The sequence below is a fragment of the Pseudorasbora parva genome, chromosome 24 (genome assembly GCF_024679245.1).
Source record: "Pseudorasbora parva isolate DD20220531a chromosome 24, ASM2467924v1, whole genome shotgun sequence".
Lineage (NCBI taxonomy): Eukaryota > Metazoa > Chordata > Actinopteri > Cypriniformes > Gobionidae > Pseudorasbora > Pseudorasbora parva.
Window position 1 is genome coordinate 15186059 of NC_090195.1, and position 26268 is coordinate 15212326.

The 26268-nt window shown below is 39.1% G+C and overlaps 3 protein-coding genes across 5 annotated transcripts; 1 reads left to right on the top strand and 2 right to left on the bottom strand.

The window, feature by feature from the left end:
* Window positions 1-305: 305 nt before the first annotated feature.
* On the bottom strand, window positions 306-10015 carry LOC137064220 (basic helix-loop-helix domain-containing protein USF3). 2 transcript variants are annotated; one of them, XM_067435578.1, is made up of 7 exons: window positions 9761-10015; window positions 9035-9122; window positions 8862-8926; window positions 8306-8337; window positions 8112-8194; window positions 7916-8012; window positions 306-7742 (listed from the first exon to the last, which is right to left on the bottom strand). In XM_067435578.1, the coding sequence occupies exons 3-7, from the start codon at window positions 8906-8908 to the stop codon at window positions 865-867; spliced, it is 7137 nt and encodes a 2378-aa protein (XP_067291679.1). In that variant the 5' UTR covers window positions 8909-8926; window positions 9035-9122; window positions 9761-10015; the 3' UTR covers window positions 306-864. The 2 variants fall into 2 exon arrangements, with proteins under 2 accessions (XP_067291679.1, XP_067291680.1); XM_067435579.1 differs by having other exon boundaries at window positions 8862-8932; window positions 9032-9122.
* A 155-nt stretch (window positions 10016-10170) lies between these two features.
* On the bottom strand, window positions 10171-15378 carry naa50 (N-alpha-acetyltransferase 50, NatE catalytic subunit). 2 transcript variants are annotated; one of them, XM_067434334.1, is made up of 6 exons: window positions 15284-15378; window positions 14951-15156; window positions 12667-12800; window positions 12204-12323; window positions 11912-11978; window positions 10171-11748 (listed from the first exon to the last, which is right to left on the bottom strand). In XM_067434334.1, the coding sequence occupies exons 2-6, from the start codon at window positions 14956-14958 to the stop codon at window positions 11571-11573; spliced, it is 507 nt and encodes a 168-aa protein (XP_067290435.1). In that variant the 5' UTR covers window positions 14959-15156; window positions 15284-15378; the 3' UTR covers window positions 10171-11570. The 2 variants fall into 2 exon arrangements, with proteins under 2 accessions (XP_067290435.1, XP_067290434.1); XM_067434333.1 differs by having other exon boundaries at window positions 12667-12803.
* A 2432-nt stretch (window positions 15379-17810) lies between these two features.
* On the top strand, window positions 17811-25885 carry atp6v1ab (ATPase H+ transporting V1 subunit Ab). Its single transcript, XM_067434332.1, has 15 exons — window positions 17811-17933; window positions 19473-19565; window positions 19770-19898; window positions 19991-20205; window positions 21019-21156; window positions 21247-21398; window positions 21657-21819; window positions 21909-22017; window positions 22099-22221; window positions 22319-22433; window positions 23534-23597; window positions 23723-23926; window positions 24036-24130; window positions 24241-24412; window positions 24923-25885. The coding sequence occupies exons 2-15, from the start codon at window positions 19484-19486 to the stop codon at window positions 25013-25015; spliced, it is 1854 nt and encodes a 617-aa protein (XP_067290433.1). The 5' UTR covers window positions 17811-17933; window positions 19473-19483; the 3' UTR covers window positions 25016-25885.
* The last annotated feature ends 383 nt before the right edge of the window (window positions 25886-26268 follow it).

Below are 26268 nucleotides of genomic sequence, written 5' to 3' on the forward strand. Positions count from 1 at the left end.
CATGTGTGTCTAGTGCCTTCTTGGAGCCACAGTACATACTTAAAGAAACTGACAACATTTAATTTAGATACTAACTGCAGAACACTCTTCTATTATGTTTTTGTTCACTTTTAGCATTTGCTATAATTTAAAAGCAGCAGTTTAAATATAACTGACACAAATAAATATTTATTTGAGCCTAAAACCAAAGGTTATGACAAAATCTTTGAAATGCACTGACATCTGGTGGATTTACCATGCTAAAACAAGAGTGAAAAAACCCTCCTAAATCAATGACAATCACAAAATTCAGTCAGAACAAAACATCTAAATTTCTTAGATTAGATAGAAACTTTAATAGCTTTTCATTTTTACAAATATCTACAGACCACACATCCATTTTCATAAATAAGCAAAAATTCTTCTGGAATGATATTCTGCAGGAGAATTATTTTAAAGAAGGAAAAATATTTATAAACATTTAAAAAACAACTGATACTTTACAAAACAGCTCAGATATTTCTACTGTTGCATTAAATGCAAAATTATAAACTTTTTTTCCTGTAACATTATATTATTGTTGCTACAGAGTAAAAACTATTAAACAATGGGAGCTGTTCTTAAAAAGAAGAAGAAAAAAAAGGCAATATACATCATGTAGAACCATGATATCTCGAACTATAAGCAAATGAAACCTACCAAAGGATAACTGAAATAATGCAATATTTTACTTTCCTCCCATAGTTCCAGAGTGATCCTGACTTGGAACCTGAGAACGCTTGAATTAAAAACATTAACACCATGGCCATCCCGTACAAAATCTACGCCAATGTCATAGGAAATAAAATTCTCAGAAATACTCAAAAATGTTACATTTGTGTAATCTTAAACAGCAGAGGTCCCATCATGTCCCAGGATATGACTGATGTTGTGAGCTGGACGATTAGATTGTTTATTTGAGTCTGAGGAAGTAGTGTTGGCAAGAGACAATAAAGGTGACATTGGCATAGAGGAGCCATCTGGAGGCATTGCTGTGGCAATTTCAGGGAATAAAGAGGTCAGGTTGAAGTTGGATAAATGAGGTGTGATGCCTGAAGAGTTTGCAATTGGCATTGGCATATCTGTGAGAAGGGGGAAGCTGGCCTGTGCAAAGCCCACAGGTCGAGGAGGAGAAAGAATAGAACCAAAGCGATTGTTCAGTGGTGCACTGCCACTCTTGTCAGTGCTTGGACTTGTAAACATCTGGTTAGGGAAATACTGTAAAGGAATATCACTTGGAAGGCTAGGATGAGTTGCAGGGGAATATGATGGATAAAAGGAAGGCAGAGTGTTCTGAGGTTCCACAGGAAGGAGGGCTGGGGTACGAGAGGAACTGGGCTGTGAGACCGGTGGGATGAAGGATGCATTGGCATTAATGGGAGGTGGTGGGTTCATTCCTCCTTCAATGAAAGGAAAGCCAAAGTTCTGGGTGAGATCGGACACGGCACAGCGATCAGACACCAAATTGTTGTCACTGCTGACCTGTGCACCATCTGTCATGAAACGCACAATGCTACTTCGTCTAGCTTCAGTTCCTGTTTGTGAACGGCCAAGTATCACTCCTCCACTTGAAGGAAGAGGCAAAGAGCTTTCTGGTTCAAAGGGATTTCCAGGTCTCAAGTTGCCTGACCGCGGTCGATCTCCTGGTCGAATCTTTGTGCTATGTGGATCTGGTCCAATATGATGGGGTCGTTGACTAACAGAGAGTGACCTAGTTGAGCCTTGAGTGCGTCCTGTGTCTGAACTGCTGTGTGGTGTTGGGGGATGGGGTGGACCATTTCTCACAGGTGGACCATGCAAATTTGCACTGACCTGAGAAATATGGCCTTTGTTGCTGTCCCCTAGACGTATGGGAGTTGCTTTCTGTGCAGGGTGCAAATTAGGACTAGAAGATTTAGCTTGAAGTTCTCCAGCAGAGGTCCCAGGAACACAGTTGTATTCTATACTCACTGGGGTACAGCCCTGGGCTGCCCTTTGGTGCCCATTTTGTTCAGGAATATGAGGTGCCAAAAGACTTTGCATAAAGCTCTGGTGACATCCCTCCTGTTCTCTTGTCAATCCTGCTCCAATGTGCACGCCTTGAGCAACAGGATGTGGACTTGAATATGTCCCACGTGAACGCACATCCCCTGTAGGTCCTGCACCCATTCTGAATCCTGTTTGCTGCTGAGGACCTCTCTGGATTTGAAGTACAGACTTACTGGACATGTCACCACTTCGAGACACTTGCACTTCAAAGTTACTTAGCTGATGCCCACTAACCAAAGCCTTGAAAGGTCCACAATCTGGCATTCTTTGGTTATCCGTGCTATTAGAATGGTCAGGTGGTAGCCTGCTTTGAGAATTATGAGCAATGTTACTTTTCCCACGTGAGGAGTCTACATAGCCTCGTAAGTCCGACTGGTCCTGTGCATTGTTTCGAGGTGCTTGCAGGTGCACACCCATACGTTGCTCACCAGTAGCAGGAGTCTTCCCTATCAGAGCCTCCGCTGAGTAACTAGAGAGACGGTGGCGCTCCTGACGTGATGACGTGCAAGCAAGATCTGAGGAACGAGAAACAGAATTGCTAGCCTGAGAGGTCAACTGCTGCTCCATTGAACGAGACCCCATTAGTCTTTGCATAGCCCCATGATCCTGTCCAGGTGGACGCTCCGGCTGACCCAAATGATTGTTTTGATGTACCCTCTGACCTGCCTGTTGAGCCTCACAGTTTTTGTCCTGTCTAGCCCCAAAGTGCTGCTGCTGAATCTGCTGCTGAAGATGCTGATGACGTGAATGTGAGTTCTGTGGTGGCATCTGCTGTTGTTGTTGGTGTGACTGTTGCTGCTGTTGAATCTGTTGTGCTTTTTGCTGCTGTTGCTGTGATTGCTGCTGTTGATGGTGCTGCTGCTGCTGCTGTTGTTGTTGTTGTTGATGCTGCTGGGATTGTTGTGGATGCTGCTGTTGCTGTTGGTGTTGTTGAGGAGGCTGTTGTTGCTGATGCTGCACAGCACTCTTTTCCAAATGATGTTGCTTTTGCAAACCAACATTTGGTCCTGTCTGCCCACCACGCACCACTCCTCTCTTTTTTTGCACATGCTGGTCTTGTAGCAGGTTCCTCTGATGAATGCCGTGGATCTGAGGTTCAGTTTGTGTTAAGTGATGCTGAAGTTGGTAAAGGTGTCTTTGTTCTTGCTGTTGTTGATGTTTGAGGTAGGGGTTTACACCCAAATTCTGCCCAGACTGTGGAGCATTATGTTGTATGTGTCCTTGCTGCAGGTGCACCACACTTGGCTGAGTTTGTTCATGTGATGGCACCTGAGTAGCGCAGTGTCCTTCTGTAGGGCGGAGCACAGTACTCATGAATGTATTACCAGAAAACAGAGCCCCAACACCATCAGAGTGATTCCTTGGCATAACTGCAGAAGTACTTGAGGGCATCTGATTAACCATCATTTGCACGTGATCTGTAGCCTTAATGTCTATTCTTGAAACATTCCCTGCTGGGCACGGTTTTGAGCGCTTATTTGGAAGTATAAGGTCATCTTGGGCAGACCTTTTTGGCATATCCTTTTGATGACGCTCAACCATTCCTACACCAATTTGGGTTCGCATCAGGACATTCTTTAAAGGTGCATATTCATTAGGCTGAGCAGGGCCAGAACAGGTTGGGGGAACTTGTGAGGAAGACTGAGACACCATAACGGCAGCAACTCCTGATGAGGGAGCAGAGACCTGCAGTGCAAGATTGGGCGATCCTGGATAAGGTTGGTTGGAGCTTGGCCTGATGAGGTTATTAACATTAAGGCTGGTGACAGAACTAGGCTGAGACTGTGAGTAAGCTATGCTCTGAGGAAGTCTGATGCTAGTAGTGCTACTGGCTAAAGGCTCACCTGGAGGAACTCGAGTAGAGACCTGAGATGAAGGTTTTGACATGGGTAAATCGGCCTGCTTTGTCATTTTCACCAGCTGGTCAGTCACACTCTCCTTGTTAGAAGGAGTTGGCTGCATTTTTGGAAGGTCCCATCCTGTGGCAGCAGTACTTGTTTGGTTGTCAACACTGCATCCAGCAGCCCTCTTGCCTGGACTGTCCTGTTCAAATATGGCTCTTGCAGCCATTGCTAATATTTCTGCCTGCTCGGAAGTAAAGGTGAATGCACCAAATGTACTTGAAGATGCACTGATGTTGTGGCCTGCTGGAAGCAATGATGCAACAGAAAACCCTCTCCCGCCTGAACCTCCTGCCATAGGTGAATCAGTCTGTCTATTAGTTCCCAGTGGAGGCTCAAAAGAATCATTTTCCAATGTACATACTTGTTGTGGAGGAACTGTTTCTTTCTGAGCAAAAGCAGCTACTTCTGTCACACTCTTTTCTGTGGCACCAGCAGACTGTCCATCCTTGCCAGGTTGCGTGTTCATATTTGATTCAAGCAGCTTGAAGTCTGTACAATTCCCTTGGTTATTGGTTGCCATTGATAAACTCATCGAGGATGGTCGTTTTAGGGTCTTGAAAGGGTCTGAAATCCTGGAAGTATCTGATTGAGTTGAAATAGAGGTGTCTGAGCTAGGAGTTGATGTTGAGGGTACACTAAATGATGCCTGAATTTGAGGAGAGTTGGTCGACTCTTCTCTTCTAGCAAACTTATCTTGTGTTTGTGAAATGGCCCGACTTGGCATGATGGAAACCACTGGCCCACTTTCTGCTGAATTAGGATTGATGCCCAACGGTCGACTTGGTGTGGATATATGACTTGGTACTGGGGGCGAATTAAAAGATTTAACTTTTGAATTTTGGATAGAGGTTACAGTGGTCAGCGGAGTGGAAGTTTCTGTAAAACTGGGTCTTGATTCTGTCAATCTGCCTATATTACTGGTGCAAACATTACTGCTACTCGCCTTGTTCTGACCAGTAGTTTCACTACAAAATGTCACACTGCATGAAGAGTTAACATGAACTTCTGATGATGCAACTGACAAAGTTGCAACAGTATCCACAGAGCTACACTGTGACGAGAGATCAGCACTAACCGTTGAACAGTTTAGCTGGGGACCAATATCTGGAGTAAAGATTTCTTTACTCAACCTGCCACAATTTGTAGAAACAAACACGTTACCCTGAGTGGAACTTACTGAACTGACACTGTTAACGGTTACATTGTTATGCACGCTGACATCATCTATAGATTTTGCTTTAGTTTTTGAAATTTCTTCACCAGCCAATGGGGACTTGACAATGGATCCATTCACTGAAGCAGTGACAGAACTCTCTACTGATTTTTCACTGGAGGAACTGACACTAATGATTGCAGGACTACTGAAAGTGGAAATAACACTATTGGAGGCAGTTGTACTCTGTGTATTAACATCATGACTAACCATATCCTTATTTAAAGAATTTACAGAATTAACACTCGTTGCTGTAGTTGATAACTCAGAACAAGTATCATCTGCAACAAGAGCCTTACTCTTGACAGCAATTCTAGGCAAACCTCGCCCAGGTTTAGGTTCCTTTCGTTTAACCAGTCTGGTTCTCCTAACTGAGTTTTGTCTGGTTTGAGTTCCAGAGGTCCCACAACCTTTCTTTGGCAGAATTTTAACTGCACTGCCAGCAGTAGTTGATGCTACAGGAACAGAGGAAGAAAGAACATTTTCAGTAGGAGTGCTGACTTCTGAACCACACGTTGAAAGAGGTTGCACAGTACTGAGTGAAGGTGGAGTAATGGTGTATATCTGCACATTGCTCTGACTTGAGACCTTTGAAATGCTCTGACTAAGACTAGTTAAAGCACCTAAACAATTCATGGCAACATTGGCGGTGGGTTCCTCACAGGTGGGCTGAAGGATCTGAGTTACACTTTGTCCAGACTGAGAGTCTCCCTTATCTGGTGACGTTGCAGGCTGCAAAACATACACTTGTCCATTCACAGTGATAGTCTGAGGTGCTTGTGCTTGCAATTGGGTTGAGGGACGTGGAAGAATATGTACCAACTGCTTTGTCCCAGCAGCCTGCATGCTAGCTGTGCAGGTATGGTTTGAAGTGGTTGTTTGACTGGATAAAGCTGGGGTTGCAGCTGACACAATGGCAGTGTGATGACTCTGTGGTGCAGGAGTCAAAGTAGGTGCCTGAATTATGACGATGTGCTGGCAGGGTGTCTGACTAGTAACATCTTCTCTGAGAACCTGTGGTGCTGAACATGAACTTCCCTGTTGCAGGATAACAACATGCGAGTTACTTGGAGGAGAGGAGGTTACAGCAACTGGCGTTTCATCAGAATTCACCTGCAATAACTGCATTGTCTGTAACACTGGCAGTGTGGCAGCTTGTGGTTGAGGCACAAGGGCAGGCTGAGTTGGTGGATTTATGATTGGTTGAGCTTGAGGCACCACACTAAGATGCAGTTGAGGCACAACGGCAGACTGGGCTTGGGGCACCACTGTCGGATGGGAATGAGGCTGGCATGGCAGAGCAGATTGAACGGGAGTTTTAGATTGTAGGGTGGGGTTGCAGGTGGTCATTAGAGTGGAGCTGAGTTGAGGTTTTGGTAATAATGCAGGTTGTACCCGAACAGAAGATTGTGGATGGGTTAACTGTGCTGTCGGTGTTTCAATAGATGGCTGATGGACCACTACAGCTTGGGATACAATGGCTGGCACTGATAAAATTGAAGACTGTTGTGCCATGGCTGACTGAGGGCATGGCACAACTGCTGAATATATCTGAGGAGGTCTTGGCCCAGATGGCTGAACAGGAATGCATGTTGATGTTGGGGCTTGCAGTTGAACAGGAGCCTGTGGTTGCAAATGAATAGAAGTGGGTTCCTCAAGGTGTTTTGTCCCCATTGAACATACAGAAAGTTGCTGAGGGTTATGTGAAATGCTGGCACCATCTGTGATGAGTGCCTGGGAGACAGGTTGCACTGTATTTCCTGCAAGCTGTAGTGTTGTCCATGTAGTCTGTGTGCTACTAGTTGGACTGGTTCTAAGAAGGGTAGAGCTTGCTGGTAATATAGTGCTAACAGACTGGATTTCAGAATTATGTGAGAGCATGGTGGGGGCTGCAGCAACAGGAACCACAGAGTTACTGATCACAACTTGAGGCAGAGAAGATAGGTTAAGCATATGCTGAAGTCGGAGAGGTGCTGCCGGACAGGTAGCAGAAGTGAGACTGGGGGTTGGGTTATCTGGTTGAAGTTGTGGAGGGAGAGGGGTGCTGACAGCAGACTGGGGACATAAACCTTGAACCGTAATATAATTCATAGGAGGGTTTAATGGAGTAGTAGGTGCCAGAGGAGAATATTGTTCCACAACTGTAAGACATGGCTTAGATACAGCAGGAATAAGAGTTGCTACAGGTATATGGGAAGATGTAGAGGTAACTACAACTTTGTTGACTGGTGCTCCATTCATAATACCAACAGTCTGGCCCATGCCTAATGTAATATCACATGATGGTTGGACTGTTACAGCATTTGTCGGTTGTTTATCAAGATGAGAAACTGGATGTTGTGGAATAGAGACTTTGCTTGTGGGACAGGAGTTGTTGCCATTGGAGTAGACGATTATTCCCTTTGACATCAAGTGCGTCGGAGTGACTTTGGCTACTTTTGCACAACGCTGCTTCCCTTTCCAGTGTATAGTGGGGTCATCGAGGAAATTGATGCCATTAGCTTTGAGGAGCTCAATATAATGAGCGCTTTCCTTGCGTAGGTCCTCCAGCTGGAGCCGTAAGCGTTTTATCTCCTCTGCTGCAGAAAAATATTTAACATAGATGTCAAAATGAATTACTGCATATAAGCCTACAAAGAATGCATTGGCAGAAAATGTATTTAATACTTATCTTAATAAAACTATGTCCCATATAAGGAGCACGTAAAATGCTAATGCATCATTTGTAAATGCACATTTTGGAATGGCTAACCTTGGACTTTGTCTCCTCCATTAAGCAGCATTTCATCATTTTGTCGCTTTAGATCAGTGATGTAACGATAAGCCTCTCCCAGAATCATATTTTTACTCTATAAGGAAAAGCAAAGTATATCAGACTGAGAACTCTGTAGGAACAACAATAAAAAAACACTTAAAACTGTGCTTAGTTTATACTTTTATACATTTACCTGTTTCAAGGCCTGAGAGCAAGGCAAAAGCTCTCCAATCCGATTTATACCCGTATTGATTTTCTCTTTACGATGTCTTTCCACTGATGTGTAATGTAAATAAAGAATAGCATGCAAAAATATTACTTATAAAATATTTATTACATATTAAAAATAAAGACTCATACTTTGTTTTGACCATAATACATTCTCACCTGCATTATGAATCTCCTTATTTTTCTTCCGCCTAACATGTCATAAAAAATAATTAAATGGTAAACAACTTAAACTCATAAGTGAATAAGAAATAACAGTACACATTAGCTAATTGGAAAAAAACAGACTACATTATGCAAAGTTTATGAATTTAGCAGATATGTCTAATTAAATCAAAGAATATTAAACAAAATGGTAATATTATCCTACAAGGGTAAATTTGTTACAATGCCCTAGGTATCATAAACTAACAGTAAACAGCAATATTACAGTATTTATTAATCTAGGTTTATTTTAATGTATACATTTGTTCACTGTTCATTCATAATGAATTTACTACATTAAAATTAACAGCAAAATATTAATCTAGAATAAGAAATGTTATAAAGTATTGTACCTATTGCATTAATTGATCTTAAAATATAAAACCTTATTGTAAAGTATCACCTTTAAAACAAACGGCCCAAAAATTATAAATTTGACAAAAGAACAATTTGGTTTAGTTAGAATTACTATGACATTCATTATACTCTTTAAGCAGGAATTGATCAGTACCGTGGTGGTTTTGGGTTATTTGTTTGATTCTGTACTATCTCCGGCATCCTGGCACACTGTACAGCCTGTAATACCAAAACACATGAACGAAATCTTATTTGTAAAGAATGCAACTCATGGTATGATATGTAAGGGTATATGCTGTGGTTGGAGACAAATATATGCAATATTACCTTTCAGCACTAAGCATGCAGCTATCATGTGTGTGTGAGCTCAACAATGAAGACCATAGATCCAGGCACCTCTGTGTTCCATTAAAAACTTAAGCAAAGAAGAGGGGAAATACATAATTTAAAAATATTAAATTATGACATCATATAACTTTACATAACACTATTACATTATTGTAAGGCATTGTCATTGAACTTCACTGACACTTCAGAAAGGTTTTAAGATTAAATAAAATAGACATTGTATTTACTTGCAAGAACAGTAAGGAAGAATCTGACTCATGTCAGAGGTCAGCGATACAGACATCTGATCAACCACATATTGCAGCCAACTGAGCTTGTGTATTAAATTTAAATTGCAATGTAAATACAGTACAAGTAAGCCCGTTTATCTGGCCTGTCACTAGCATTGTGAAGCTCTTTAACACTTGGCTAACAGACTTAGCTTGTTAGCTTTGAAACCTAAATCTATATTGAGCTCTGAGTCTGAATAACTTAAATAAACACAAACACAGACTGATGAAAATATAGCTGGATGTACACACATTACGGTACAACTATTGTAAGCGTCTCCTTTTGTATGCCCTTAAGGCACAAAGATGGCATGAGTGGTTAACTGGCAGTGAGCTAACACGACAGCTAACACACCACCATGGTTTTCGAATACTAACTGCATCACTAATCTCTTTAACACAACATGTCAGCAGTTGTCACCTGTCAAGGACCTACCGATTGCTTGTCCATTCTTTGAGCTGACGATATCCCCGTCAAAACTTTGCTAATCCTGAACAATTTACTCCATCTCTGACCTAGCATAAACCTGGCAGTCACAAAACAGTGAGGCGGGATTTCCGTTTTGTCCAATCACATTATAGAAGATTGAGACTGCATCCAATCAGATCACGAGTCCATGCTAAAGGGGCGTTGTTGTTGATGAGGTCATCTGAAAATGCACACAACGCAGGAGAAGTAAATGTTTATCATCCCAGTCTTGTGGACTTTAAAACCTTGTTTAAAAAAAAAAAAGAGTAGAAAATAAACATGTAACGCTTAAAAAACGAGTACTTTTTATAAATTAAATATTGCATAACAAATAACAATGTTGTATCCAGTTCACAAAAATAAAGAAAAACGAAAAATAATGCAAATAGTATTTTTTTTATTTAGAGGTTTAAAAGTCATACAATATAGAGCTCCAGAAAAAGATAAAATTTTCCAAAGAAAGGATGAACAAAAACATGCTTTTACTACAATGAAGAGGGCATGTCTCTCTTGGCATGCACTGAGTCAAGGCTTTTCCTGGGATCTGGTTCTGCAAGTCCTATACAATAACTTGTAGAACTAACCATTTTACCCCCACATTGTATATGGGAAATATGTGGTGGTCAGTGAACATCACTGAAATGTAACTGTTGCATTGTGGGAGGATTTATTTCTGCTGCGTTATCAAGTGAGAGATTTAAATTTAGAAACAGTCAGTAATGTAATGGGTGGGGGAAAATTAAGCTTCTTTCACATAAAAAAAAAAAAAAAACACAAAAAAAAACACTAACCTCTAACTTAAATCCTGGTGAACAAAAAGATATTAGAGAACCATATCCACCATAAACAACGCAACCGCAAAGGCCCATAAAAAGCCAAATCTTCCTATCAGAAGCCTTAACATCTCACCAGCAGCATTACTGCAAACCCCAGAAAAAGCCCAGACTCAATCCACAAATTAAAAAGAAAAAGAAACAAGATGGGCATATTAAATAATGGGCTGAAAAACAATACATTCACAAACAAGTGGAGTTTACTCCTCATAACCTCCCCCATAACTAAAACAGTTGTACCACTCTCTTGTTCGAGGGGGCTCTATGCTCCATTTCCTCACTGGGTTAGCCTCAACACAGATTGATGCGGCTGAAATCACAAGGAGACATTGCATCGCATGCAACCCTCCAACATTGCATATTGCCTGTATGGTGAAACAGGAGGTCTCGGCTACCAACGGATTCCCTTGCCGCGTGTCCGAGGGCTCAGATGGAGGGATGATGGAGTTCTGCGGATTCCAAGTGCCCCTAAGACGATTCAAACAATCACTCCAAGGTTGCCAGCTGGGGCGTATCGAGTCATATTTTAAAAAGACTTTACCTCTTTTGTTCTATTGTTTTGTCCAAGCAAAGCGATGTCCCCTTACCTTAAACAAATATAAAATAAAATAAAAATGCAAACAGTATGCTTTGAAAACAACTTACACCATGTCAGATCAATAAGAAGTCAGCAGCTTTTTGGAGCACTTGTGGATTCTGCTTGAAAACCTCCATGTAATTTCAACTCTCTAAATGATGAGCAAAAAAAGAAAAGAAAAAGAAAACGACAACAAAAAAAATTTGAGGGGGGGACTAAAGTTTTTGCACAATAAATGCAGCAAATACGTCATTGATTTTTTTCTGTCTAAAATGTCCTCTGAAGAAAGTGGTGAGTGTGTCAACCCTGGGGCATCTGTTACAGTTCCATTTGGGGAAGAAACCAATCTGGTGTCGCGCTTCAACCCCTAGTCGGCTTTCTGCAGCTCTCCTGCTGGGGGCGCACATGGGCTGCGCAGGCTTTTCTGAAGAACGTGGGCATCTGCTGGCTCTATCCTCTTGTAATAGTTCTTTTTTGTCTCAATGATCTCAAAGCCAAATTTCTGGTAGAAGTCAATTGCAGACTCATTGCTGATCTGCACGTGACTGTGAAGACATGAAAGAGAAACCGAAACCATGTTACTTTAGCATGTGGAAGACTCCTTAAATATTCAGTGCTTCATTCAAGTATCAACATTAAACATTATATGAATGAGACACAGATGAATGTTTTACAACAAATAAAGCACAAGACTTTCTTCAGACTCACAGGTAAATGTTGTCAAAAGTGCCATCCTTCTCACAAATGTTCAACACATGGTTCAGCATTTTTGTTCCTTAAAACAGACATGGCAAGATAAATATCAGTAACTGGAAAATTTGCAAATAACAAAATCTAAACATCACTTCTCTAGTGGCTTACAAAAATCTTCATCTTTGCGCAAAGAAAATAATCTGATTATGCAACCACGCATTCAATCCCAGGGAATCTGAACCCTGAATGCCCTTTGAAATAAACAAGGACGCACAAGCACCAAAAACAGTCAGAAAACGAATCTCACCTATGCCAAGTCTGCGGTAAGGTGCTAGACAACCCAGTGTCATGATGTAGAGTCGCTTCTGGTTCTGAGAGTGATCCACTCTACAGCACACGGCACCAACTGCGATGTCGTTGAAATACGCTGGAAAAGGTTCAAATGGTTAGCTACACTAAAAAAAAGCTTCAATAATATTTTAGAAATTAATTATTTTATTTAGCAAGTATACACTGAATGTGGTGGTAAAGACAATTGTAAATGTTACAAAACTCCCATTTCCAATAAATTCTGTTCTTTTGATTTTTTTTTTTTTTTTTTGAAAATGTAATAATATATCTAATATTAACATTTTAATGGATTTTAATAAAATAATTACAGCCTTGGTGAACAGCAGAAACATCTTCCAAAAACAAAATAAAACAAGCATCCTAAACTAGTAGTTTACATTTGACAAAAGCATCATTAGGAAGTCACATTTGTTTCTTACCTAGCTTGGCGAGCTCTCCTACTTCAAGAACATCTTTGTAGAACTTGTCATTGTAGCTGACAGGGAAGATCACTTGGTTCAGACGCTTCAACTGTTTAATGTTGTGGGGTGTAACGTCCCCCAACTCGATCCGGCTACTAGAACAAAAGCAGAATGGTCAACTAGCTGTACACCAAAGAAGAAAAAATGTTCTGTCTGCCTACATATGAGGAGCATAGTCTCTACAAATATTTATATTATAGCTTTACCATTAGGAATGTGTTATATATATGTATATATAAAGGCGGTGCGGTATTGAAGAAAAATGCAATACGCAATGCCTTGTTAAATAATGCGATATTTGACATGATACTTTATTATATATCGCAATGGCATGCAATATCTTACAATTTTTGTACAATTTTTGCATATATGCTAATATATATTATAGCATATATGCAAAAATTGTAAATCTACACTATGTAACTTCTGTCTACAGAGGGTGCCTATTCAAAACAAAGACATAGCTTGATGACACACTGAATCTTGGGACATGTGGTCTTTATGTAAGAACTCGAATAAACAAAATATATAACACTGGTCTGGTGGTTTTTGGATATTTTACTGGAAAAATCTTTAAAACCACCAACGACAGTGTTAAATATAATCAACAAATCTCAAAATATAAATAGGCACTTTTCATACTCTATCATGATGTTATGCTTAAATCTATAGATTTGTTTTTAGTGTTTTATTTAAAAAAAAGTATAGAGTATAACTTCCTGAAAAAGTCCACAGCAGACTCCGAATTGCTTTCACATTCATGCAAATCGCGCCACAGTTCCAGTCTAACCGAACTGAGATCACCTCCTACAGGTATTCTCTGGTTTGCTTACAAGTTCACATGACAGCTGTCACCAATTTTTCATGTGGATCATGCCGTTTAAACTAAATTGCCAGTATAAAAGCACCCCAAGTGTCAGTGTCCCTATATATATATATATATTGGTGCTAACCAAACAGAGTGCACCCACCAAAAAATGCATTGGGTCAATGCACGATCACAGTAAACCAGCAGTGTGTAAAGCAGGTATTTATAGGAGAGCAGCATGCTGAAGCACAGCACCAACACAACAGCTGCTGATCACATGCTGCCACTTGAACAACCAGTATGAAGTGACAAGAGAAAAACATGGACATTAAATCCATATTTAGTGTCCATGTTTTTATCCTTTCACCTCATACTGGTGGATGACCATTACGATCACATAAAACCTTGTGATTCCCAAAAATCACATCAAATTGCACCAGTTTCAAATAAGTTTAAATGAAAAAAAAAGTATAAAATTGACGTAAAGCAAGAATGACAGTTCATAAAACTACCATCAAACCGCTCCTACCTTGTCTCCCTAAAAAAAAAATTTTGTGGGTGGTTCTCTAATTAAACACACCTGATTCTCATCAGCTCCATAGCAGAGACCTGTAATGGGTGTGTCATATGTGTGTGCAGGCCTTCCAAAAACAGGGTTGGGTACCACTGTGTTGAAGATGCATTTCAAAAATGAAATAGTATGACACTTAAAATGAACGATATTTAGAGAGAATTAGAAAGGCAATCTCACTAATTTTTCTTTATACGTGATCAAAGCATAATAACTTCAGTGATTATATATTATACTTAATATTTATTACAATAATTTCATCCACTAAACTTCAAGTAACAACCTTCATTAAGTGTCTTTAAACCCCTATAAACTTGTCATGTCATTTGTCAAAGAGGATATGCTATGCGGCTAAGCTCACTCCATCACGTGTGTCACATCTCAAATTTTACATAAAAATATTCACATATACGAAAAAATCAACATGACAGCAACAAGCTTTAATGTCAAAATAACGGCCTCGGGATCCATGAGAGGTCATTTCAGAGGAATATAAGCGTGGCTGGCTAACCAAGATAGCAACTTGAAGACTGACTCAACATTTTCGAATTTAGATTCGACACACGATCCAGTTTGGCACGGATTTAACTAGTACCATTTGTGCTGCCATTTGGTTTAATCTGACGCTAGATTATATAAGAGATTTTTAAGGCGTTTTCGGACAACTGGTGAAAAAAGGTAAGGCAATGACTAAAGACTGGGTGTGAAAATGCGGCGCAAATGTTTCTCCTCCACATTAAGCGCGCAGAGAGCTAGCAGCTAGCATTAAACCAACTCCACTGCCCCCCTACTGGAAAAAAGAGAGAATAGAGATGGGAAAACTTTACTTGAAATGAATAGACTCTTCTTGGTTGTTTACTCACCCTTTCATGTTGAAGAAAACACGTTTGTTGTAAGGGATACAGGGGCAGTTTGCGGTATTTGGCAGTCTAAAGGGGAATTTGGGCAGAGTTTGGGATGTGATCCCCTCCACATGTATGCTGCTAGCACACTAGCTAAGCAGTCCGCATTTGCCTCTGTGCTGTGGCCGAGGATTGCCAGATCCTTTCGATTAAATCCCCGCCAATAACTTAAATCAGGACGAGAAACAAATTGAAAGATTTTATAGTCGTTTTGAAATACTTTTAATTTACTATAATATTTAATGCATTTTATATATAAATGAGAACGCACTTAATCAGTGAAAATCCACTTACAAAACCACACCAGTAACTATTCGAAAATAGGGGATTTGGCAACGCTAGTTCTAGGAGGCTGCTGCTGTCAACCTTCACCACTGACAACAAGCAACAGGAAACAGAAAAACGGGAAATTACGTTTAGGAAATTTTGTGCTTTGAAAATACAAGTCCCGCCCTATTTTAATCCAAATAAAATAATATAAAACTTCTTTGTTTTGTATTATGTAAACCGATACGTCACTTTGATGTCATGATTCAGGAAAATCCGCTGTACTCGGTCTAATAAAATACACGAATTAATGCGATTATGAGTTAACACAAATTAAATTGAAGGAAACATTTTACTGTTTATATTTCAGAGCTCTAGTCAAGCTGACTTTTACATTACCTTTTACAAAAGTCATCTTAATTTTTTACAATTTATATACAATTTTACACAGTAGGCTATTTTACACAGTAGCTTCACCTTACATACGTTGGTGTAGGTGAAAACTACCTCAAACCAAACATGTATACATTCAAGGGGTCAAGTTTGACTGGTCCAGTTAGCCCTGCTGTTAGATGCCATAACTACACCATCTGGGTGCAAAGAAAGAGAATATCCTTCTCTATTGATGGCCATTAGGAGGATAGTTGCAAGAAAAGGTCTTGGGACTGAGCATTCCTATAGATTTGCACATCACAAAAGTATTTTTTTTTTTTTTTTTTACTTTAGCTTATTGTTTTTAAGAGAGATGAAGGATAACCAGGCACTGCCATTTCTTTTTGCAGAGTATCACAGACTGAAAACTTTAAAGGTGACCAACCTAAGTGTTGCAGTGTGCGACTGGCTTTAAATGTCTTATGGTAGCTTCCTAGTTATCTTTAGTGTGCTCTTCTATTGCTTTCAATACATGGTCAATAAAGTGGTCACAGTATGAATCATTTATTGTTGAAACAAACTTTTTTTCCAAATGAAAGCAGACTGGGTCCACCACAGCATAGCCACACTGAAAGCATGCAAACTGCAAGTTATGTTAGTTAGTTATGTTGCAATAGGATTCAAAGATCCTCATCAGCAAAGACACAAGTCCTTGCAGACCCCTATGGCCAGCTTCGACTCCTCCCCATCATATGCTGGTGTGATGTATTCCAGTCTTCAAGCAGAAGGAACTGGATGAAATATGAATAATACCAATTCACAATCTGACTTGTGATGCAGCCTTGGAATCATAACCACACCATGCTGGTTCAGTTGGCCATGGACAAATAGACAATTGGTCTTCAGACCGAGCCTGGTTTCTCCATTCTGTCACAGATGGAGTTTGGGTTCCTTGCCATTGTTGAATTTTGCCTTGCTTAGTTGGGGTCTGGGGACACTTGATATTCAGCAATATTATTGAATGCACTGACACTATCAACTGAACTGAGCTAGATGACATCACAGTTTGCCACAGAGCTACTTTATAGCTAAATAAAATGTAATGTTAATTTAAAATGTATTTAAAACTAAAATCTGGAAAGTTATTACAAATTAGTGTTTTGCTTTTTCATTACAGGTTGTGGAGTTTAGATTTATGTGAGGAAAGTAATATATTTAAAGCAGTTCAGCATAAGGCTGCAACATAAAATTGGGGAAAAAATTGAGGGAGTATGAATACTTTTGCAATGCCCATATGCAGTAACTTAATAAATGAACAATCAGCTGGTAAAAATTTGAAAATGTCACGTATCAATATCACATAATAACACTTGTATTTACAGTATAAGTGTTACAGTAAATTAAGTTAAATTAATTTGACACTTTTTGGATGTTTAGCAATTATAATTTTTCACCATGTGATCCTTAAAATAAACTCTACAGAGAAGCGCATGTTTTTTGTGTTGTTTTTTTTTTTTTTTGCAACTGCATGGTTGCAAAAACTCCACAATCATTATGACATTTTTAAATATGTAGCACACATTTATGTTTATAGTTTTGTTATTTTGAGACTACACAACTTCTCCCCCCCAAATAATTAATTTATTTACTTTTATTTGTATTGTTTTTATTAAAAAAAATATTTATTTTAATTGTAATGTTTTTTAAAGATATTATTATTAGCTTTTTACCAGTTTAAAAACCCTTTTGTGTTTCTACACAAAAACTGGTTTGAAAAGCCTGACATGTTTAATGCACTTCATGTTGTTGATAACAAAGAGTCAAATACATTTTCCTTCCCTCTGCAGTTTTATATCAATACGCTACACGATTATTCTATTTTAAACCGTATTATAAATGAGTTAGGTTAAACTAAAACAAAGTAACCATATATTATTACTTAAAATGTGTCATGTAATAGATTACAGTATGTTATTACTTATCTCCAAATTTCATCATGTAGGCTACTCAGCACTGCATCTGTGATTAATGTTGGAGGATTTGTAACAAAAAGAAAACGGTAATCTTTTAGAGTTGATTAAAAAGAGATTGTTTACTTGGATTGCTAAGTATATTTTGTGACCCAGGGAATGCCGCATACAGTAGGGGGCGATATGAAATTTGCTGCAAACACTCTTTCACTCTACAGAATAAGAACGGGCTGTGACGTCAGCTTGCAACTGAATGAAGTCAGCTGACTTTTCTCGTTTCTCACGTCTCATCTCTCAGCAAAGGATCTAGACATTGGACCGTCTCATTATCTGAGGTATTTTTTGGAAATTATTATAATTTTTTTTCTCGTACTGAGACCGCATTATACCATACTTATTAGGTTAGTCGAGCACAAAATATGATTATACTAATTATTTTCTTTGTAGTTGATTTATTCTTTAATAATTCTCATATAACAGCTTATTGTACTGTTTAGGTAAACGTTACACTGTGTCGCCGAATCATTGTGCTGCGCATCTGCACGCAGCTCACCCTGTTATTTCCCCTGCAGCACTGAGAATAGTCCACTTGGATGCTAAACAAATTGCCGTAGACTTGCAATATAATATGTATAAAGATTTTAGGTGTTTACGAAAACATGAGATTCTGAATATCAAGATGTTGTATCGCTTTGGGAGAGAAAAAAAATAGCTCCGATTTTCAGCTAAGGTCAAATTCTATCAGCAGCATCGTGATCATGTGATCATGCAGCATCTCTTCGCAGCTCGATTTCCAGTGCAAAATACATCAGCTACAAACATTACAAGATTTATAGAATATTGAATATCCTTGAACATTTAGTCTTTACATTTTTATATCTGCAGAGATTTTAGCATTTGAGCACTATGAAATTTGATGCCCATGTAAGCTATAGACACAACCACTGTCTGCTGTTCTCTCTCTCTCTCTCTCTCTCTCTCTCTCTCTCTCTCTCTCTCTCTCTCTCTCTCTCTCTCTCTCTCTCTCTCTCTCTCTCTCTCTCCAGTCAACAACATCATGCTAGGTTTGCAGACCTCATGTCCTCAAGGAAATCCAGCTGAACCCTTAATGTAGGGCTCATATGCTGTGAATGATGTAGAGAGAGAACAGATCTCATACTAAATGGATAATTCGTCCCCAAAAATCCCAGATGTCATAGGAACATCATGTGATTATTATAAAAATCACAAAAATCTGGAAATTCGACTGGTTCCTTTTAATAACAAGAATAGATTTATGTGAATAAATGTCTCTGTAATGCATTGTTTTTACAGACCGTTTTTACAGTGTTTTGTACTGGCAATTTTTGAACAAATCCTTTTTAATTTGACCATTAGTCAGCTAAACACATTTTTTTTTCCAGATTTGCTCAACTGTTTATTTCCCCCACTTCCTCTCATGGGTTCTTTTTTTTTTTTTTTTTTTACAGTCAGTGTCATGTGCCCTTGGTCATGTGATGCTGTTCCATGTTTCATCTCACAAATAGGCCTATATAAATGGGATTTTTACACAGTCATGTATAACATCAATACTGCAAATTATTCTAATATAAATATGCAATAAGTTCAAATGGAAATTAATGGCCAAAACGTGAATTTGTTTTCTTCCATAAATTTCGAATTATCACTGTAAAGCTGCTTCGAAAAAAAATTGTATTGTAAAAATCACATTATAAATCAAGGTTGACTTGACTTAATTTCTATTATGACACAGATTTTTTTAATATCGTTTTTATTGTATTCTCTCTCTCTCTCTCTCTCTCTCTCTCTCTCTCTCTCTCTCTCTCTCTCTCTCTCTCTCTCTCTCTCTCTCTCTCTCTTTGTTATTGTGTCAGACACATTCAAAATGGATTTTTCCAAGCTGCCTAAGATCCAAGATGAGGAGCAGGAGGGACAATTTGGATATGTGCATGGTGTATCTGGTCCTGGTTAGTTGAAATTCTTACATTTTATTAAGTTTTAAATATTATTATTTACATTTTTATGTCACTATTTACCAGAGCTTTTTGTGTGTTTATTCTGATGTGTTTTTTTATTTTATTTTATTTTTATGTCACCAACTTTTGTTAAACTGTCCATAAGTCGTTTTGATGGTTCCATTTATTGTTACTGACTCATTAATTGTGTTGTAGTGGTGACGGCCACCTGTATGGCAGGAGCTGCCATGTACGAGCTGGTGCGAGTGGGTCACTGTGAGCTTGTGGGAGAGATCATCAGGCTGGAGGGTGACATGGCCACCATTCAGGTCTATGAGGAGACATGTATCCTATTCTTACCACACTTTCTAAAGTTACTGTTATGCACTGTGTACAATCAATTAAATAGTTTTGTAGCTTTCCTGAACTTTCATCAGCTGGTGTGTCCGTTGGTGACCCTGTCCTACGCACAGGGAAACCTCTTTCTGTGGAGCTAGGACCAGGAATCATGGGTTCAATCTTTGATGGTATTCAGCGTCCCCTCAAAGACATCAATGACCTCACTCAAAGTATCTACATTCCCAGAGGAGTCAACATTGGTGCACTTAACCGTGATCTGAAATGGGAGTTCACTCCATCCAAGAGCTTGCGTGTAAGTAGATAAGTTTTAGGTTAAAGGGATAGTCACTCAAAAATGAAAATTATCCCATGATTTACCCTCAAGCCATTCTTGGTGTATATGATATATTTCTTTCAAACAAATACAAACGGAGTTATGATGATAAATATCCTGGCTAATCCAAGCATTAAAAATGGCATTGAATAAATGCCTAAAATTTGAAGCCCAAAAAAGTGCATCTATCCATTATAAAAGTAATCCACGTGGCTCAGGGGGGTTAATAAAGGCTGTTTAAAGTGAATCGATGGGTTTCTGTAAGAAAAATATCAATATTTAACACGTTATAAAGAAAAATATCAAGCTTCTAGCAGACCGCTTTCTGTATTCAACTTACGAAGAAATTATAATGTATTTTGCAGTTCAAAACGCTTGCTCTACATCCGACGTCATCGTCGAGCCAGTTATGCTTTTGTATGTTTTTTTTTTGGGCTTAATTTTGGGTAGCCATTTACCTCCATTTATAATGCAGACATATAGATTAATAATGTATTAATATAACTGATTGTATTCGTCTAAAAAAAGAATGTCATATACACTTAGGATGACTTATGGGTGACTAAATCATGGGGTAATTTTAATTTTTGGGTGAACTAGCCTTTTAAGGTTCTGAATTATGGAGGCATCACAACATTATGATGTACAATATGAAAAACAAATATACTTTACTAACATTATTAGTGAACCTCAAAGAAAATATTTGCATTAATAATCAAAAATACATGATATGACCATTTTAAAAGTGCTCCAACACAACAGATGGTGTCAAATGTTTTGTGTCCATTACAGGTTGGCAGTCACATCACAGGAGGTGATATCTATGGTATGGTGTATGAAAACTCTCTCATTAAACACAAAATAATGTTACCGCCAAGAAGCAGAGGAACTGTCTCGTACGTGGCTCCACCTGGAAACTATGATGTCTCGGTGAGCCTAGTAACAGATTACATTTGTGAAGTAAAATCAAATGTGCATTATTTGGATATGGAAGTCAATGTGCATGTGTGTGATTGTCAGGATGTCGTGCTGGAGTTGGAGTTTGAAGGGGTGAAAGAGAAGTTCACCATGGTGCAGGTGTGGCCCGTGCGTCAGGTCAGGCCTGTCACTGAGAAGCTGCCTGCAAATCACCCGTTGCTGACTGGTCAGCGAGTACTGGACGCCCTATTTCCGTGAGTCATTTTATATATAAAAAAAAAATGTTAATATTTACATAATTCCAAAAGTAATTTTCCAAAATAGACTCAATTTTCAAATGACAAATAATGGACAAATCATGGATTTCTAAAGCCCAATTTAGTCTAAATAGACTATTCATAAATGTCAGTCAATGGAAATGGGAGTGGTTCAATAATTATTTAAAATTTTAAAATGAAGTAGACGTCTGGTAGTTCAACCGATCTTTTAGTTTTATCTATTTGATTTGACAGGTGTGTGCAGGGAGGAACCACAGCCATCCCTGGTGCTTTTGGTTGTGGTAAAACTGTGATCTCTCAGTCCCTGTCTAAGTACTCCAACAGTGATGTCATCATCTACGTGGGCTGTGGAGAGCGTGGTAATGAAATGTCTGAAGTACTTCGAGATTTTCCTGAGGTGAGTATCATCAGTTATCCTGGAACCAAAGGCACATAAACTGTAATAGAAGGTTCAGTAGGGTGATTGACAGTTCTCCTGTCCTGTAGCTGACCATGGAGGTGGATGGTAAGGTGGAGAGCATCATGAAGAGAACAGGCTTGGTTGCCAACACATCCAACATGCCCGTTGCTGCCAGAGAAGCTTCTATTTACACAGGTTGTGGAACATTTGATATAGAAATAATGTGAACTTTAAATCTAGCTGTGTTATCATTTATGGGTGTTTAATTCCATCTAGGAATCACGCTGTCTGAGTATTTCAGAGACATGGGCTACAATGTAAGCATGATGGCGGACTCCACGTCTCGATGGGCAGAGGCCCTGAGGGAGATCTCTGGTCGTCTGGCTGAGATGCCTGCTGGTACGTGTGCTGTGACCATCCTAATTAGCCACCACAGGAAATATAATTAACTATAAATTCTAAACTAAATTGTGTTTGTGTGTGCTTGCATTAACAGATAGCGGTTATCCTGCATATCTCGGAGCACGTCTGGCCTCGTTTTATGAGCGTGCCGGCCGAGTTAAATGTCTTGGTAACCCAGAGAGAGAGGGCAGTGTGAGCATTGTGGGAGCGTAAGTAGATCTGTCAGATTTGATTCCATGCATTTTCTTCTTCATATGCTTCATATTGCTTTTTTGCATTAGGAAAGTTTTTATTTTTCGTTTAAATATGTTGATATACACTGATCAGGCATGACATTGACAGGCGAAGTAAATAACGCTGATTATCTCTTCACCTGATAGTGGGTGGGATATATTAGGCAGCAAGTGAACATTTTGTCCTCCAAGTTGATGTGTTAGAAGCAGGAAAAATGGGCAAGCTTAAGGATTTGAGTGAGTTTGACAAGGCCAAATTCTGATGGCTAGACGACTGGGTCAGAGCATCTCCAAAACTGCAGTTCTTGTGGGGTGTTCCCGGTCTGCAGTGGTCAGTGTCTATCAAAAGTGGTCCAAGGAAGGAACAATGGTGAATCGGCGACAGGGTCATGGGTGGCCAAGGCTCTTTGATGCATGTGGGGAGTGAAGGCTGGCCTGTGTGGTACAATCAAACAGATGAGCTACTGTAGCTTAAATTGCTCAAGAAATGAATGCTGGTTCTGATAGAAAGGTGTCAGAATACACAGTGCATCACAGTTTGTTGCGTATGGGGCTGCATAGCTGCAGACCAGTCAGGGTGCCAATGCTGACCACTGCTCACCGCCGAAAGTGCCAACAGTTTCTTTTACATCACTTGGATGTAAGCCGGTGGAGGCAGTGTGATGCTTTGGGCAATGTTCTGCTGGGAAACCTTCGGTCCTGCCATCCATGTGGATGTTACTTTGACGCATCACCTAGCTAACCATTGTTGCAGAAACGGCATTCCCTGGTGGGATGTGTTAAACAAACAAGTCTTATCCATGGAGGCCCCATCTCGCAACTTGCAGGACTTAAAGGATCGTCTGCTGCTAACATCTTGGTACAAAATACCACAGGACACCTTCAGGGGTCTAGTGGAGTCCATGCCATGACAGGTCAGGGCTGTTTTGGCAGCAAAAGTAGGACCAACACAATATTAGGATTAGGTCATAATGTAATGCCTAATCTGTGTAATTTTATTAAATCTTGTTTATGACAGTTGTCAATGCTAATGTGCGTTATCTGCTGGCTCAGTGAAGCTTTTGTTGTAATTGCAGTGTGTCTCCCCCTGGTGGAGATTTCTCAGATCCTGTGACTTCTGCTACGCTTGGTATTGTACAAGTAAGTGAAGATGCTAGATTTTCTTCTCATTGCTGTCTTAAAACACTTGCTTATAGTGGGAAAAAACAACCTTTTTTCTGTTTTCTATTCTAGAAGTTCATATTATCTCTTTTTCTGTCTTTCAGGTGTTTTGGGGTCTGGATAAAAAGCTGGCTCAAAGAAAGCACTTCCCCTCGGTGAACTGGCTCATTAGTTACAGTAAGTACACAAGGGCTCTGGATGAGTACTACGACAAGCACTTCCCTGAATTTGTGCCACTACGTACCAAAGCCAAAGAGATCCTGCAGGAAGAGGAGGACTTGGCTGAGATTGTGCAGCTTGTGGGAAAGGTGAGTTTTTGGGTTCATGTGTGTTTACTGCCTGTACTGAAGTCTGATTTGTAGCATTATTATGGGTATTCTTCACTCAGGGGTGCAACGCATCTTATTTATATTTTAGGCATCATTGGCTGAAACAGATAAAATCACACTGGAAGTTGCCAAATTGATCAAGGATGATTTCCTGCAGCAAAATGGATACACACCTTATGACAGGTAGTGAACACGGTTGTAATGTGTATAAGCTGATGATTATTCCGCTTTGTCCCAGTCAGGTAAATGGGATAGTGTGAAAGTGAAACTAAAACATTAATTTTCATTTTCAGGTTCTGTCCGTTCTACAAGACAGTAGGTATCTTGTCCAACATGATTGCATTCTATGATATGGCACGTCATGCTGTAGAGACCACTGCACAGAGCGACAATAAGATCACCTGGTCCATGATCCGGGAGCACATGGGAGAAATTCTCTACAGGATCAGTGCCATGAAATTTAAGGTACATGATATTACCACTGATTGTGTTTGAGTCATCCTAAATTATATAAATCATTCCAGAATTGTATCCAAATAGGCTGTACCTCTTGATTTATTAGAACTTCCATTATCTTGGTTTGTCAATAGTTTGGTTCCTCTTTTTTGCTGATTATTCACAAGTATCAGGAACAATCCAGTGCAATTTAATCATATAACATTGCCAGAGGTTGAATATTATTTGGTAGTTGTTTTTTTTATTGGTTTTTTTTTTAGTAGTGTGTGATTTAACATGTTGACATTTCAACTATAAGTAAACTATTTATTAGTTTGGACCACTGATCTATATAGAGAACATTATATAGAGAAAATAATTTATATAGATCAGTGGTTTGGACTGTTGAAACCACATTAGAAAGAGAATTTTGCAGTTCCATTTACTAATATTGAAAATAAAAAAAATAAAAATTGTTTAAAAAGTTGTCATTATATTCAATTTTCAAGATGTTTTTTAAAGTCTGTAACTGCATTTCAGGACCCTGTGAAAGAGGGCGAGGAGAAGATTAAAGCTGATTATGCCCAGCTTCATGAAGACATGCAGAACTCCTTCCGTACACTGGAAGAATAAAACCGTCTTATGTTAGCCATAGTTCTCAGGGCAGGGCGGCAAAAACACCTATCCCCCCATCCCATACGCACAAAACTCCCACAGTCAGTGTCCCTTTTTTTTCTGTGTAATACATTCCACTGCTTTGTTCATCTTTTGGTGTTATAGATGCTCTATTGTTCTTGAAGTGTCGCCAGATACCTTTATTTGTGTGTGTGTGCATTTGTGTATATGTGCATCTGTATTTTCCCCTTGAAATTCTCTGCTCTGCCCGAGTTCTTCTTTATATTTGAACACCCTCTCCATAGATATAGATGTTATTAAATAATTTGATGTAATTATTGTTCTATTTTTATCTGTACAGAAGATTGAAAGACATGACTTCAGAGGTTCACTATATTTAAAGCTGGTATATATACTGTTTTAAGGGTTTACAAAATTTGGTATTTCAGTATTGTCCTGTATATTTCTTTGAGGATGTAGTACACTTCCTCTTCATTGCTCACATGCAAATGTGTTTGAGTCCTGGAAAAATATAAATAAATATTAATGCATTTACAAATGACAAGTATTGTGAATTACAGGATTTCTGGATGCCTTTTGGGGTCCTGCATGTTAAACTAGTAGTTTATTTTAATTAAAATGAAGCCTTTTAGCCATTTTGCAAAACTTTCAGATAATAGAAGTGATAATTTTGTAAATGAAACGTGGAAATTATGGGTTGAAAATGTAGCACTGGTTGCCCTATTTCTCCAAATTGATTTTTCCTTGTCACTGCCACACTGGTGTTGCTCAAGGAAGGTTTTAAGACAGTCATCATTTTACACCTGTTTTGAGGTATGTACCATGTAAATAGTACATTTAAAAATAAATTGGGTGGTGTTTGCATCACTGTAGGGAGTAGTTCATCAAGTATTTCAAGCTTTGTGCTAGAAATACTTAGTCACTGTGCAGCCATTTTCATAATGGTGCATGCCATGTTCAGGTAAAAAACAGTTTATTCCTATAAACACTCATTGTTACATACAAAAGCGGCCATTGCTTAAGATGATAAATGTACAATACATCCAAATACTGGATGGGTCAGTTTTCACAGAAATGTTACACCTGCAATTTCTTACCCTTCAAGTTTGGTATGTTCTCAAAGGTTGAACATATTGTGTTTAAACAGAGGTGTCAGCTTTTATGTCATATTTACTTTAGTATATGTGCTTCTGATGTCAGTTTGTATATCTGGTCTTACTGCATTTTCTCATCTTGAAAATGAAATGTGG

Excerpts from the sequence above, each read along its gene's own strand:
- LOC137064220 (XM_067435578.1), bottom strand. The coding sequence starts at position 8,908 with ATGCCGGAGATAGTACAGAATCAAACAAATAACCCAAAACCACCACG. Across the intron at positions 8,195-8,305 it reads TAAGGAGATTCATAATGCAG|TGGAAAGACATCGTAAAGAG; the intron begins GTGAGAATGTAT and ends ATTACACATCAG. Across the intron at positions 7,743-7,915 it reads TGGAGGAGACAAAGTCCAAG|CAGAGGAGATAAAACGCTTA; the intron begins GTTAGCCATTCC and ends ATTTTTCTGCAG.
- naa50 (XM_067434333.1), bottom strand. Across the intron at positions 12,324-12,666 it reads AGGAGAGCTCGCCAAGCTAG|CGTATTTCAACGACATCGCA; the intron begins GTAAGAAACAAA and ends AACCTTTTCCAG. Across the intron at positions 11,749-11,911 it reads ACTTTTGACAACATTTACCT|TCACGTGCAGATCAGCAATG; the intron begins GTGAGTCTGAAG and ends ATGTCTTCACAG.
- atp6v1ab (XM_067434332.1), top strand. The coding sequence starts at position 19,484 with ATGGATTTTTCCAAGCTGCCTAAGATCCAAGATGAGGAGCAGGAGGGA. Across the intron at positions 19,566-19,769 it reads GCATGGTGTATCTGGTCCTG|TGGTGACGGCCACCTGTATG; the intron begins GTTAGTTGAAAT and ends ATTGTGTTGTAG. Across the intron at positions 22,222-22,318 it reads TCTGGCTGAGATGCCTGCTG|ATAGCGGTTATCCTGCATAT; the intron begins GTACGTGTGCTG and ends TTGCATTAACAG.